Genomic DNA, 16266 nt, shown 5'->3' with positions numbered 1-16266 from the left:
TCCACTATTAGTCTGCAAATATGTACAGTGTGACGGAATGAGAATTTGATAAATAAGTGCTGGTGCACATTTTAAAAAGAGCCTCCAGTATTGAGAATCACTGGAGTGGGTTTCCCACGATTCACTTGACCAAGATCGGTGGACATTAAGCCCTTGAAGCTCGTCGCAGGCCTTGTTCACATCTGACATTACCGTTTCGTCCTGGGTGACAGGATCATAAATGGCCAGCAGTATGTACAAATGTGAGTGGGTTACGGTCTGAGACGCATTGTAATCTGACCAATCAAACCATTTCCTGAGGTGATCTGGGTCACATGGCATCCCCACTGTTGTCGTAGCCTTAAGGAAGCAGCATGGTGCTAACTATGGGCTCCATGGTCTCGGTGCAGTGCTCTCATCGCTGCCGTCCCCAGCCAGACCCACTCACTCTCGGGGACGTGCACAGCGCCCGGTTCCTTTGTCATCCAGGATGCTTCATCTTCTCTGTCCACTCCACTCTTCAATGCATCGTTTGAAACATCTCAAGTCACTTCTGACTCCAACGTCGCACTGGCAGTACAAAAGAAGCAAGAAAACATTTTCAGCAGAAACAACAGACCTTTATTTGCAAACAGCACAGCCTTCAAAAAGGTTTGTGCACGGCAAACAAACAAGCCGAGTGGGACTTATTTAATGTGATCAGACTCACACATTACTCGACAGTGCGGGGGAGAACAAACGCACAAAATCACAATGGCGGTAACAAGACAACACGACTAGATAGAGTAGACGTATACACAACACAACACAAACACACCAGGGTAACGATACTCCAACCGTCTAAACAAAACAACATCTGCGGTGAGACGCATGGAACTCTGGGAAACCTAGCCATGTTCTATTTTATTTTTATTTTACTTATTTCTTTCTATTCTATTCAATTTTTTTATTATATTGCTGCTATTGGGGTAAAAACTGGGACCCTGGGTTCTTAATTTCGTTCCACCTCATGTACCACATGTGATGTGAATGACAATAAAGTCTCCTTGAATCCTTGAATGTGTAGCTGGTGCATCTGTGAGACGAGATTCCTCATTTCCGTTTGGGCTGAGAACTGGAACGTGAGGAAGGATTAGTGGGACATTTCAGTCAGACGACAAACACAGCAGAGGAGTGACGTGTTGAAGACACTTCCTTCATCCAACGTTATGCAAGAACTTTGACCACAGGTGGTCTCTTCAAATGCATGCAACGTGCCAGGTGTAAACGGTTGTGCGTTTTGGCAGTCTGCTCTGATCGGTTCTTCCAACATATGTTGATAGCAGGTGTGAACAGGGCGTCAGGGTAAAGCTGGATTAAACACCAAGCTGTAGTCTCAAAACATAATGCATGCATATGTACCTGGTTCCCCCAAGTGTTAAAATACTACATACACAGAATGACACGGCATCCTAAGCTGACTTATTAACCCGGCATGCTAACTGGTAGGAGTTTGTCCCAACATTACAAGGAAGACCTCAAATCACTCTTTTAAAAACCTTCATAATAAAAGTCTGGAAGTTCAGAGATAAGACTGGCAGAGTTACGTCATAACGGACCATGACATGTAAGTGACTACATAGACGTAACCAGATGAGTGAGTGCAGGACTTTAAGGTGGAGGGAGTGACTTAATCAGATCCAGCAGACGTCTTGTAGTTCTGTACGGATTTAACAATTATTGCAGAGATTTAACCTTATGCTCCTTGACAGTAAGATGTGATACAAAGCTGGTTGTCTGGTGAATGTTTGACATGATTGTGAATCAGATCTACAATAAAAATTATTAAGATAGTCAGAGAACAATGGATTGAAAAGAGAAATATCTTCATAATTTTTCCTTGCCTTCTTCACTTTCTACTATAATTCATCCAGAGCTGTATTTTCAGTTTCCAAATATACAGCACAGCCTTTCCCAGGGAAATCTCAATTTAAAAATTATTTTTGAAATTAAAGCAATGGTTTTCCCTAATGGATATTACATTTTGAAGCATTTAGACTCTTTCAGCTAGTACAGTGTTATAGCAAAGCTGGCTTTTATTTTTATTCTCATGTCAGAAGTAGGGAGGCTTTTAAAAACCAACCATAACATTGCTGACGTGGGAACCAGACTGGAAGAGCACGGTGAAATAGAGTCTTAGAAACCATAATGGAAGGGCACAGAATTCAACAAGAAAAGAAAAGAGAAAGCAAAGATATTTGCTTTTCTAGATGGTTTCATTCTTCTCAGATGGACGTTCATGGCAGGGGGTGAGAGAGAGACAGAGAGAGAGAGAGACAGACAGACAGACTTAGAGGGAGAGAGCGAGCAAGAGAGAGCGAGAGAGAGAGAGGGGCCGGCAGGCAGAAAGACACTCTGTTGGGGTCAAAAGCTTCTTTGTACCACTTTGCTGGTAAGGTCACCTATACCTGATCTTATGAGAAAGTGTAACAGTCAATGGAAGAAAAATGTGTGATTGTGTCTCTGATAAAAGCAATTGTTGGCTGGGCATTCAAGTGGAGTGAAGAGTGAGAGAACTTCGATTTCTGGCCTTTCCAGCTGTAGTTAGTGTGAGGCTGAGCGTTAAAAGGGGGGAAAAAACCCTCACTCAGAAGGCATTACCTGCCTTCTACCTCGAGATTCTTATCCCAGGCTCTGCCATCGAATTTTTCAGTGTGACACAACACCCCCCCCCCCCCCCCCCCCCCCCCACATGCATTTGAATGCGGCAGCATAATCACTGTGTCCTAATGAGAAGTGACAATGCCACAAAAAACTAGAGTAGTTTAATTAAATCAGCATGTTATGGTACGCACACGAATCTATGCAAATCCACTGCCGTTGTCTCGTGAGGCGGTGCGTGAATTATGGCCCCAGACCTCAGGAGCACTTCGCGGAGATACAGCTCGCCGTGTCTTTATATAGTCGACAGTTGAGGTGACAACTGTGTCTGTATCAATGCATCTCATTTGGTCCTCCTCAGCTGGAGGGGCCTGGGACACCGTTCTGAAAGTGTGTGGAAGATAAAACCGTGCAGCTGAGAGGGGGAGATGAGAGCTTTGGGAGGAAATGGGGCGTGAACTGAAGCCTCGTGTAGCTGTGCAGGAGCTGCTCGGAGGCTTTATTCAGTCGGCCCGTATTGTGGAGTGGCAGTCTGGTGAAGAGCCTTCAAGACAGGCCAGCAGCATGAACTTAGAGCAAGTAAATTTCTATCTTTCTGTGCATTAGCTTGCCTCATTGCCCTTCAATTGGAGCACTGAGACCCAGAGAAAAGAAGAGAGAGAGAGAGAGAGAGCGAGAGAGAGAGAGAGAGAGAAGGCAGAGAGAGAACTGAAAAAGAGTCAGTGGCAGAGTGAAGGGAGAGAGGGAAGGATGGAGAGAGATTAAGAGAGAGAGATAGAGAGAGAGAAAAAAGGGAGAGAGGGAAGGATGGAGAGAGATTAAGAGAGAGAGAGATAGAGAGAGAGAAAAAAGGGAGAGAGGGAAGGATGGAGAGATTAAGAGAGAGAGAGAGAAGGGAGAGAGGGAAGGATGGAGAGATTAAGAGAGAGAGAGAGAGAGAGAAAGAAAGAAGGGAGAGAGGGAAGGATGGAGAGAGAAAGAAGGGAGAGAGGGAAGGATGGAGAGAGATTAAGAGAGAGAGAGAAAAAAGGGAGAGAGGGAAGGATGGAGAGATTAAGAGAGAGAGAGAGAGAGAGAGAAAGAAAGAAGGGAGAGAGGGAAGGATGGAGAGATTAAGAGAGAGAGAGAGAGAGAGAGAGAAAGAAAGAAGGGAGAGAGGGAAGGATGGAGAGAGAAAGAAGGGAGAGAGGGAAGGATGGAGAGAGATTAAGAGAGAGAGAGAAAGAAGGGAGAGAGGGAAGGATGGAGAGAGATTAAGAGAGAGAGAGAAAGAAGGGAGAGAGGGAAGGATGGAGAGATTAAGAGAGAGAGAAAGAAGGGAGAGAGGGAAGGATGGAGAGATTAAGAGAGAGAGAGAGAAAGAAAGAAGGGAGAGAGGGAAGGATGGAGAGATTAAGAGAGAGAGAGAGAAAGAAGGGAGAGAGGGAAGGATGGAGAGATTAAGAGAGAGAGAGAGAAAGAAGGGAGAGAGGGAAGGATGGAGAGATTAAGAGAGAGAGAGAGAAAGAAGGGAGAGAGGGAAGGATGGAGAGGTTGAGAGAGAGAGCACAAGCAGGTTGGTCACAGCTGTAGTTTTCAGGAGAAGTCATGCAAGCACAAGAACTTTCAAATACTGACAGTTTCAATTATAACTCATGTTTATCTAGAAAGGGACTGTGCTCCCCTTCTGACTGAGATAAAACGGCCTTGAAGGAACACCTGACCTCAGGAGTAATCTGAGTATTGGGTAATTGAGTGAACGTCTCCCTCGGGCGAGGCCTGCTAGCATCTTGTCAATCAAGAACCTTAAAAGACAATTGAAAATCACAGGCGCGTTGGTCTCACTTCCTCCTTCGTGCTGTGCTCTATTCTTCCTCTCCTTCCACCCCATTCCTCATCTCTCTCCTCTGCTCACAAACAACATGGACAGGTCGCCCTCGGCCTGATCAAAGAGGCTCTCGTATTTATCCAACACTGACTTGAAGAGCCAGTGTTTTTCCTCACTTTGGGGGGGTGTCTGCGTAGGTGTGTTTGCTCATCCCGCCGTGATGCTTAGAGATGATCCCTCAGGGTTTCTGCAGTCAATGCCACTCACTTAACTACTGACCTGGAGCATGTGTGTGTCTGTGTACGTGTGTGTTTGGTTGGGATTTAGCTCATTGTGAAGATCTCACGTCTCCTTGATATCTTTCCTTTTGTTTTGATAAGCTAAACAAGCCAGCCTTTTTATTAAGGTTATACTGAAGTTATGGCACAGTATATTTTAGACACAAAAAATATAAATCTCAAAAGACTACAACACAATTCTGTATGGTCGTGAGTGTGTACAAAGCTTCCAGGATTAATATAGATGTGTATCAATTGACTGACCATCACTACTGAGAGAACCACGAAGTTGGGCCTTACATAAAATTACTAGTGGCTTTTGCTAATTGGTTTTAAGACATCCAGCAACCAGTACAAACCCAAGGAAAGACCAACCAGCAGCAGATTAAATGATGTGGCAATTTGTCCACAACATCATTGATTTCACACTGGGTGAAAGTGAAGAGGAACAGCTGTTTAACCCAAGATTCAGCCAAAATGACACTCGTAAAGAGTGTGAGAAAAGGCCTGGATTTGCCCTGAAGAGACATCAAAGGGCAGGACGAGCTTGACACCAGCGTATCTCAGCACTGCTCGCCTCTCTGAACTCAGGCAGCCGCGACCCACCAACCCCTTAGCTGCCTGTGAGGAGCGTCTCTCATGAATGGCCACGATTCTGCGGCTTATGGCCGCTGGTTACACTGGGGGTGTCAGAGTGCCAGGAAGAGAACCCCCCCCCCCCCCCCCACCCACCCTCCAGACAGGAGGGGTCTGTACCACAGTACTCGGACAAAGACCTGGGCCGCAGTGAACACACACAGGCCCAGCTGCGGCTCTCTGGCCCGACCTCTTCCCCGACTCCCATGAAATTGGAAATTACCAGGGCCGTTTCTGATGACAAATCATTGTCTGTGTGTCCCTGGCTCTCTGCGAGGACGGGGAACAGAAACAACTTTTTGATGAGGTTCGAAGTTTGACCTTGCCTCCATCTTTCCCCACTAAATTTTTGTCCCGGCGGGGACCAGCATTGAGTGTGGCCTGAACTCAGGGCTCGTAAAATGTGCATTGATCTTCATCGGTTCCCATGCAGGCCCAGAAATACTGATCTGTAAAGAGACCACAGACTGAGGAGACCTTCAATCACACCGAGTTAAACAATGACGGTCTCTTCAGATACTCAGCCAAACCTCTTCATTAACACAAGATACTTCTGTCCACTTGGAAGAGAAGAGAAGTGAAGAGACTGAGATATATTGACATCTTTGTCAAAACAAGGCAGTAAGAATATCTCCACTGACCTGGGACTGGTTAAACTCTAAAGTGTATAACCAATTTACTGTACATTTTCTTTAATGTAAATGAATGTACATTTATCAAAAACAAAAAAAATAAAATAAAAATAAACGAATCAAAAATTGCAAGCATACCCATGGATGCACCAAATGGCACTTTGCAGCAGATTATTGACCAGTAAGGCAAACTGGGAAAGGCCAACCCAGTACACTTCCACTGCATGCACTGCATTATTTCCAGAAATGATCAGGACACCAGATGATTCTAAAAACGTAAGACCATGACACCCAGTCTATACATCTAAACCTATACGCTTGCATCTTATTCATTCAGTAATACATCAATGCATCAATTAATGTGTTCAGTGTCTTAGCATCAGTGCAAAATATAATAATATAAACGCGATCGAAACAGATAGTACAAACTTTTTCACTTTTCCTTTAATTTTATTTTACTTACATGCAAATGGAAAATCATGAGCTAATGAATACGAGTTTCATATGAGTATGATTTTATGTTTTAAAGTTTTTTTATGCACACACAAAACATAGTACCCGAAAAGCCAAACAGCTACTGGTATATTGTATACATTCTTTGAGTTATTTCCTGAATGTCTAACTCTGCGTTAAAAATGTTAGCTTTGATTTTATAACTCATCTTTTATCGTAACAACATAAAGACGCTTCAGTGCCACGCTGAGCTGTTAGAGGTATGAGATGTGTCACTACATGAACTACACTAGTCACTATGAGACTTAAACTCACGACTATACTCACCACTAAAGTCGTGTTCCCGGAGTAGGCCTATACATTGTACAATTTAGTGTTTTCCCTGTTCTCACTCACTTCTTAATTAATCGAACGATAAGTCTTTTTTAGTACAAGAAAATGCAAATATAGGCCTACAATGCAAAACTGTTATAACAGCATTAAAACTGACAAACATGAGTCTCTTCTCAGTTTTTATGCCACAACGTGGATTACTCAAAATACACTTTGAGTATTTATTTATAGTAGAAATATATATATATATATATATATATATATATATATATATATATATATATATATATATATATATATATATAAAATATCAGTGGGCAGCTTATGTATGTCCAGCGATCGTTGTTGCTCTTGAATATACGCTCCAAGTCTTTATAAACCTCCGTGCGCCACCTGCTGGTGGGAGTGTGGAACCGCACTCACCGCAGGTTGATACATCAAATACTGCCACAGCTATAAAGAAAACGTGTACATTCTCTCCATATTGTAAGATTGAAAAAAATATTGTGCCTGTAGTAACGTTTCACTGTGTGCACTGCTGTTGTGTGTACATGCGAAGCCCCCACCTCATTGAACTGGTTTGTAGCTCATTAAAATCACTCACTCACGGTTAGAGGGCAGTAAACTCTCCACAAGGTGGTGCTACGAGCACTCTACTAACTTATATCTGTCGGGGCCGTTGACCTTGTGCTTGGCGTCAACGATACTGCCCTTGTATTCTGGGGTAGTGCATTCATACAGTCATGTTTGCTCCAGTATCCTCCGAGCTCATCTACGGAAGGCCCTAAATGGTCTAAAGTGATTCAACTGGACTCCAACATGAGCCGCTTTAGACCTCTTTAGACACATTTCCTCTGGTGCAGTAAATCTTAGACAGAGTCCCGGAATTAGGTGCGGTAGCTACTTCCTCTGCACACAACTGTGTTGAGCTGCCAGTTGCAACTCCATAAACTAGCATGATCAACATTTCTTTATGAACTGATGTCGCTGGTTTCTTCTTTATTTCATGGCACGGTCAGCAAGTCTCTGCAGAAACGCGACCATTTACATGAAACTTGCAGAACACTAAATTGGCACATGGAACTATGCATGACTATACTTTTAAGCTTGAATTAATACTCATCAAGCAGTTTGAACAATATTGTGGATCACAGCTGGATTAATATAAATGAAAGCTAGATGTCATTAGAAAGGTGCCACACGATAGCTCCTGTTCTGCAGACCGCTCGATGCAAAACTGCGGTGGCGTAAACGCACGAGGCCTTGCTGCCATCAGACAAGATCATTCACCAAGACCCAACATCAGATCTGCACAGATCACCAAGACCCGACATCAGATTTGCACAGGGCTTCACGGCCTGACTCACTGGGTTAGGCCTGTGGTGCGTTAACATTTTTAATTATCACACATTTTATATTTTAATACGTCACTTTATCATTTTGAATATTTTAAACGGTAAATAGCAGATTAACGTCTAATTATTTCTATTGATCTATCTATGATTGATCTATGTTCATCCGATAATCAGACGTTTGCGATGTTTTGGTTTGGGGGGAGGGGGGCAAAGTAACGCCCCGCCTGAAGTCAAACCCCCTTCCACGCCACGTCGTGGCCTTTTATTATAGGTGAGGCAGAAGGCTCTTCACAAGAACCCGACCAGAGCTCATCGGACTGGGCAGAACGAACACGGACGACCTGCTTAGGTGGCACGTGCGTGCCCGAGCGAGCTCGTGACGGGTCCGCTTCCGGTGGTGCAGGGTGCCGTCGTGATAAGCTGCTGAGTGACAGTAGGACAGGAACTGCTTGTTGTTCCTGAGCAACAGGCTGATTTTACAACACAATATAAAGCACTTTGAAAACATCACAAATTGGCTCTCCAATAAAACAAGATTCGTTTTTGTTGTTGTTGTTGTTGTATGTTTATATTTTACTCTTTGAAATGACTATTTAGGTGTGGGCTACTACCAACAAGGCAACTTTCATTGAAACAGAACATATTTTCTTTTCATTTCTCTTTATAAATGTCAAAACATATTTAAGACACTTAGAAAACCATTTTTTCTGCACTTTTTTTTTGTACAAAGAGGAAAATCACGGAGTGACAAATCACAGGGTTTCATTCATCGAACATCCTGCTGTGCTTGTTTTGAAAAATACTATTATTCAGCTACTGTAAACTTTAAAGTGACCTGACAACAGACAGTACTCATACTTAACAATGCCATATCCTGACAGGAACACGTCAGTACATGTATACTGGAGAGGACATGAGAAAATCATAATTAAGAAAAGATCCTAAAAGACCATTAAGGGTGTTCAGCGTCTAATTGACCCCTTTAGTTAAATAACAGAAATTAAGCACACATCAACCTCTCAGTTCCTGTCTGTAAAACACCCGATCTGTAAACAGGATCAGTTGGCATACACACAGAGTGCTACAGAAGTCAAACCGTGTGGCACAGCGATGATTTATGCTCACAAACAGCTCAGGGACCACACACAAACACCAATCACAACGACCCAGCACTAAACCGCTCACAAAAGCTACTAAATAAAAATTGTGATCGCTAAGAAACGTCCCAAAAATATTCTTTCGATCATCCAATTGGCTACGAGAATGCTGGAGTCACCACAGTCCTCTGAATATAGACTAAAATGAAGAAGAGTGAATGTTTCTTTGGTTGGAGGACAGCAATAGCTGTCAAAGTAAAGAAAAGTGGGGGGGGGGGAGACATGAGCCTTCACGAGAAGGCTGCGGCAATACGAAGAAATAATTAATGGGTTTTGGACACACATGGTGCTAATAAATATGACAAAAACAAAAATGTTTAAAAGTGCCTGTGGAAACAAACGTTGATAGACAGAACACGCGAAAGTAGGAGACAGGCAGAGAGAGAGAGAGAGAGAGAGAGAGAGAGAGAGAGAGAGAGAGAGAGAGAGAGAGAGAGAGAGAGAAGGCAGAGAGAGAGAGAGAGAAGGCAGAGAGAGAGAGAGAGAAGGCAGAGAGAGAGAGAGAGAGAGAGAGAAGGCAGAGAGAGAGAGAGAGAGAGAGAGAGAGAGAGAGAGAGAGAGAGAGAGAGCTTATGCTACAGAAGTAAAGAGTGGGTCATGCCGTTGGTTCCTGGGGTCCTTGACTAGAGGTCACGTCTCAATCTGTTTGTCACTCCCTATATAGTGCACTAGCTGTAAGGGAAACAACAGAAAACAACTACGGAGTGCACACTATAGAGTGAGTGAGAGCCAGTCGAGATCCACCTGGTCTCACCACTCCTTCTTCTTCTCGTCCATGGAAACTCCTCCGGGGCCGAGAGCCACCACGAGGAGCAGCCCCCCGATCACAGACGTGGTCTGGAAGAAGTCGTACTTGAGGAAGTCGTGCATAGGCTTGTAGGTTGGGATGGTCCAGAATGCGTTAAAAGAGACGTTGATGATCAAGAGCCATACCACCAGGGTGAGAGCGGCTAGTTTGGTCTTGAAGCCGATGGCAACCAGAATGATTAGGGCGGTGCCCACCAAGTTCTGCAGGATCTGCAATAGGCAAAGACACGTTTGAAGGTACATCAGATGCAGAGAAATCAATTGCATTCAAAGCAAGTCAATCAAATAAATATGGGAACACAATGACTAAGCCTCACTACAAATATAACAATAACTTAGTCTGACATCTAGTGGTAAAACGCAGTTATTGCTCTGCAAAAAACAGATATTGTTTACAGCCTTTGAAAAGGAATACAGATGTTTTTTGTATGCTGTAATAAAATGTTGATAAAATATATTATAAAAAAAAATACCAGGCATGTTTTTAAAGAATATATTCGAGCACAATACTGTGCAGTCCTTAAAATTTTATTCATGTTTTTCATTCATGTTTTGTATTGTGAAAATTACGCTTATTCATAATTGCAACCATTCATGACAAACATCATTTTGAATAAGTCTGACAATTGTTAAATTATTCCTTGTTGTCTCCATACAAGTGACAAACAAAGTGTCAAAGAAACCTCAAACGATAATTTCTTTGGACTGCAACCATCAACCACAGGAAATGGATGAACAGTCCACATCAGACCTGCCCCATGAATGGTGCCACAAGAGTGTGTGTGTGTGTGTGTGTGTGTGTGTGTGTGTGTGTGTGTGTACCACCACTAGCAGCTCCTAGTGAGTCAATGGTGAGTGTACTCACAGAGAGGAAGTTGGCATCAAAGTGCAGCAGGGTCATAAACATGAGAACCAAAAGCACACGACCTCCCAGCTGCATGTACTGTTTAGGGGAGCTCTCCCGCATGGTGGGCACGCCCGCGAACATGCTCCGCCCCTCCGACCGCGACTCGGCCAATAGCAGCAGAAGCCCGCCCCCCAGAGCCAGGTTTCTTATGGAGAGGGAGAGAGGAGGAGGAGTTAGAATAGCTTTTCCACGTCTACAAGGTCAGCGCTGGGTTGACACAACTATGATTGGTTTGCTCTTGGCCAAACTCACCTCATCAAAAACTTTGGGTCCCACAGAATGCTGTATGCAACCGTCTGGAACAGATTAAAGACATAATGAACATCCTCCTGGTCCTCTTAGCAGCTTTACTTCAAAGACACCGCGAACATGCATGAATGAATGAAGTTACATTTATATAGACCTGTTTCTAGAAACTCAATGTCGCTTTACGGTTAACACACAGCTTTTACACAGTCCCACACTGGTGAGAAGCAGCAGTCAACCGTGCACTCTGGACTCTTACCCAGAAGCCTCTGCTCCTGGGGGTGTGTCAAACTCATGCCCCTTCACTTTCATGCCCAAGTTACTCGTTTTCAACCCAAAACAAAATGTACCGTTTCTCTGATGTCAAGGTCAATATCTTGAGAACATGGACGTTTACCCCATGTCAAATCTCCATTTAACACTCTGTCCTTTATTATATCTGGCTGTGCTACAATATATTAAAATGGAAATGCTGTGAATTCTGTATTCCCTTTTACTGCACCAACATCGACGCTGGCAAAATATTCCCATCAACTTCACAATAAGGTGATGAAACCGGATGAAACTGGAGCCTGTGCAATAAAATGTTAATATCATCATAACCGCAGGGTTATGAAACATTAATATCAGTGTACCTGCACACCAATTAACTTATACCTGCAGACCAATTAAATATTAATATGATCATACCTGGAGGCCAATGATCCCGAACAACCCAAAGCAGGCATACTGCACAAAATTTCTGCTGAGAATCAGTATGCACCCACCTGTATGACGAGACCAAACACATACATATATATATCCTGTTCATACAGTGTTATTCTAATCATACACATTCTGAGTTCATTTCTATAAAGCAGATTTGCACAAAACAGTCCATCAATACTACTGCAATAGTGGCTTAGTGAAATGATACAATATGTAATTCAGACCTCTCACAAAGCACAATAAATAAATAAATAAATAAACAAACTGTGTGTGCTATGAGCATCCTAACCAATATCACTCAGTGCAGATGAAAGTTAAATGGGGATTTTGAGACATTACAGCATTTACATAAACCAACATGCAGATGCAGAACAATCTTTATTCATGAAATATATAACGTTTCCAAATACATTTTTATATGTATCAAGACATGTAGGACAGCACATATAGTGGAGTAGTGGAGTAGAGGACTACTGCAGTCCTCCCCCGTGCAGCCAGGGGGCGACGGCGAGCCTCACCCAGCTGCCCCAGCAGGTTCATCAAGACGAAGATGGTGGCCAGGAAGGCGCCGCAGCCCCACGAGCTCTCGATGTAGTCCTTCTGCTCGCTCCACTGGAACCACATGCGGATGCCGTCCTCCAGGAAGGTGCTGATCAGACACAGCCGTGCCACGTGGGGCAGGTACAGCTTCGTCACACGCAGGAACTGCAGCACACGCAACACCACGAGAAACGAGAGTGAAGCCCCCCCGGGGGCCGCGAGTCATGAGAAGAGGGAGTGGTTCCAAAAAACGACTTTTCAGCATCCGCAATGAGTTTAAACAGGCTTATAACTGATTAATTACATGGGTTTGTTACTGGGCATTTGTAATAAGATAGGATATGGAATACATTGTGTTCAGCATGTGCCAGACAGAAATAAATTTAAATGAATTTTTTTTAATGCAAAAAATATATATAATGATAATTACATTACTTTCCTTTTGGTCAAATCAGGCCAGGTCAAAACAGATAGACAACATACACAGGATGGGCAACTCTGGTTGAGGATTGACTTTAAAAGACATGGAAGCCTCTTAGGCCTTAGGAAAGCTAAAGAATATGTGTAGCTTAGCCAGTAATCACTGTGGACAAGTGCAGGTTTAACTTTAAACAGGAGTCTAACTAGGAACTGGGGACATGCCCCCACAGATGTGCAGAAATTGACACCTAAAAGAGTGGGAATAGAAAGACAAAGCAGGTGTAATATTCTAGCAGACGATGCCTACTAATAATCACCTACGTGCACAGCAACTGCATAAACGCCAAGCACAAGTGTTGTCAGGACAGACCGCTCCATTTCAGCCATATTCCTTAAGTATGAATAAAGCATGGAAGTGATGGGGTTTATTTTTGGCCTGTGTCCCAGATCTGGAAAATTAGCAGCTGGGTGTTACTGAGCCCAGAATCAACTTCCACTGAAGTGACCAGGCAGTAAGAAAAGGAGATCAGGTCAGCCAAATCTTGTACATGTATAAAATGTAGCGTAAAAGTTTGGTTTTGCTTGGAAACAAGGCCAGGCAATTCAAACCTGAAGCCTTCCACACTTCCACAAGCTATGTCTATGTTAGAAGAAGGAGACAGAAGTTTAGTTTAGAAGTTTAGTTGTTATTATTAGCAAATGGCTAATTATAATAGTACTTTTTATTTGAAATAGGTGAACATGGCAATTTCTAGGCTACAGACAGCACTGTCAGCTCTGGGAGATTTTAATCACTACCGTTTAAAGCCAATACACATCTGAGGATTATAGGCTACTTGATAATGAAAATGTGCCAATATGCAACACAGGTCACAGATAGTAGAGAATTACTATTTGAATTACATTTGACTTATATGTCTTATCCCATAGCTAACTTAGAAATCGTGTCAAAGTATAATAAACCACACAACACTAGAGCTGTGATTATGCACCTAGCTATTCATGCACATTGTTTACATGGATTAGTCATAGAATCTGCTACTGCAAGACTGTAGAGTTTCTTGTGACTCATGCAGGCAAAATACTATAATTTGAGGAATACGCTTTTATTATGAAAATGTGACCCACGCCTTGTTGTTAAAGTGTACCGGGAGGACGCGAAACTATCTTAGGCCCCGCCCCTAACACGGTCCACGTCGGCGCTGAGAAGCGCAAACAGCCAATCAGCAATCAACAAGTAAGAAGACGAACGCGCGTGAACGGGACGTGCAGGGCGAGCAGGAAGGTGGACGACACACCGCCCGCATTAGGGAGCGTTGAAATATCATTTAAGTATGTGAATTAATGAGAACGGACATTTGCATATATGCTAAAGGGAGCATTAATGTTTCATTACGATTACACGCGGTATTAAATATCATTCTGCAAAAATTTTGATCACGTCGATACTAACGACATGCAGAGTTCACCAGACCACGTAAACCACAAGCGCAGTTAAAAGTTTTGACTTTATATCTAAACACAGATTTGTCATCCGCAGAAACAGATGGGACCCATTTCAACTAGTCGAATAAAACGAAAACGCCGCATTTGCCACAGTTCACGTCTGGATGCACGAGTGGGCACAAGTCTTGGGTTTTACTTTATAAAACTTTCATTATAGTGGCGGTTAAAACTTCATAAAACTGACCAGGCCCAACGGGTCACTTCAATAGCATCACTTCACTAAAAGGTTCATCACAGGGTGCTAAAAAGACCAAAAAATGTAGATGTGAAAATACTTCAGGAAACTATACGAGGGTTAGTTTAGTTAGTAAGTTAATGTAAAACAGGCACCCTGTCCAGGACCCATAACATAATGTTGATGATCATTAAGATAATGTTGATAATCTCTTAAGATAATGTTAATGAAAAGTGTCGGTCCATCATCTGATAAACAGGTTCAGACACGATCTCTGCACATCTCACATATCTCCTAACATATCGGACACATCATACCTGTCCGACCTAGCGAAGGAGCTGAAACAGTTCCTCCTAAACACCTGAACATCTACCGCTACCTTCACCCAGAACACTGAACTAAACACCTGAACATCTACCGCTACCTTCACCCAGAACACTGAACTAAACACCTCAACATCTACCGCTACCTTCACCCAGGAGACTGAACTAAACTCCTGAACATCTACCGCTACCTTCACCCAGAACACTGAACACCTGAACATCTACCGCTACCTTCACCCAGAACACTGAACTAAACACCTGAACATCTACCGCTACCTTCACCCAGAACACTGAACTAAACACCTGAACATCTACTGCTACCTTAACCCAGGACACTGAACTAAACACCTGAACATCTACCGCTATCTTCACCCAGAACACTGAACTAAACACCTGAACATCTACTGCTACCTTCACCCAGGAGACTGAACTAAACACCTGAACATCTACTGCTACCTTCACCCAGAACACTGAACTAAACACCTGAACATTTACTGCTACCTTCACCCAGAACACTGAACTAAACACCTGAACATCTACCGCTACCTTCACCCAGGACACTGAACTAAACACCTGAACATCTACCGCTACCTTCACCCAGGACACTGAACTAAACACCTGAACATCTACCGCTACCTTCACCCAGGACACTGAACTGAATCCGAGGCGCTGCGTCTGAACTCCCGTGATCAACCTGGTGAAGTTACTGTGGTGGAGATGAATCTGGTCCGGTGTAGTTTACCTCCTTCTCTCCTGCCTCTCTCTTCTTTTCTGCTTTTTTTTAAATCTTTCGTTTAAAGGTAAAAGTCTATTTAATGCACGTCTCAACACTTCAGGCGACATAAAGGAGGAACTTGTCCACCTAAACAAAAAAAAAAAGTTACCTCACCTAGCCGGCTAGCTACACTGACAGGATTAGCTTAGCTTAGCTTAGCGCTACACTGACAGGATTAGCTTAGCTTAGCTGTCCAAACTGTCCCAGATTTGTGTCCGAGGCTGAAGACAACACCTCCGGCGTCTCACCTGGTCCGCCACGTCCTCCGCGCTGCTCATCAGGCCGTTTTGAACCATCGCGCACGGATCTCGCTCGTATTTTACGGGACGTTTTCTCACACTGAACGTAGCGCCGACCACAACCTGTACGCGCTCGCGCCTGTGGATCCCGTCGACGTCGCTGCGCGTGAAGACCATAGCCGGCCCCATAATGCCTAGCGTTACGGCTGCTGCCGCCCCCTGTAGGTCACAACCGTAACTGCATGCCACGTGTACCGAAGCTGTGATTTATTGTGGTTACTGTGCCCGTTCATAACTCATAACTCAACACTGGGAGATTATTGCATTACATTTCCTCTTCAGAGATCTGT

At 43.5% G+C, this 16266-nt stretch overlaps 1 protein-coding gene across 1 annotated transcript; it reads right to left on the bottom strand.

The window, feature by feature from the left end:
- Positions 1-9484: 9484 nt before the first annotated feature.
- surf4l (surfeit 4, like) lies at positions 9485-16092 on the bottom strand. Its single transcript, XM_076998178.1, has 6 exons — positions 15926-16092; positions 12457-12643; positions 11921-11997; positions 11237-11280; positions 10943-11129; positions 9485-10287 (listed from the first exon to the last, which is right to left on the bottom strand). The coding sequence occupies exons 1-6, from the start codon at positions 15971-15973 to the stop codon at positions 10021-10023; spliced, it is 810 nt and encodes a 269-aa protein (XP_076854293.1). The 5' UTR covers positions 15974-16092; the 3' UTR covers positions 9485-10020.
- Between the last annotated feature and the right edge of the window lie 174 nt (positions 16093-16266).

This window comes from Brachyhypopomus gauderio, chromosome 3 (genome assembly GCF_052324685.1).
Source record: "Brachyhypopomus gauderio isolate BG-103 chromosome 3, BGAUD_0.2, whole genome shotgun sequence".
Classification (NCBI taxonomy): Eukaryota; Metazoa; Chordata; class Actinopteri; order Gymnotiformes; family Hypopomidae; genus Brachyhypopomus; species Brachyhypopomus gauderio.
Note: the sequence above shows the minus strand (reverse complement) of the source record. Positions and strands in the feature narration are given on the sequence as shown.

What these genes read in the sequence shown, in the direction of transcription:
- surf4l (XM_076998178.1), bottom strand. Translation starts at nt 15,973, where the DNA reads ATGGTTCAAAACGGCCTGATGAGCAGCGCGGAGGACGTGGCGGACCAG. An exon ending in CGGAGGACGTGGCGGACCAG is followed by an intron (nt 12,644 to 15,925) that starts GTGAGACGCCGG and finishes CGTGTGCTGCAG; the next exon opens with TTCCTGCGTGTGACGAAGCT. An exon ending in TCGGGATCATTGGCCTCCAG is followed by an intron (nt 11,281 to 11,920) that starts GTATGATCATAT and finishes AATCTGTTCCAG; the next exon opens with ACGGTTGCATACAGCATTCT.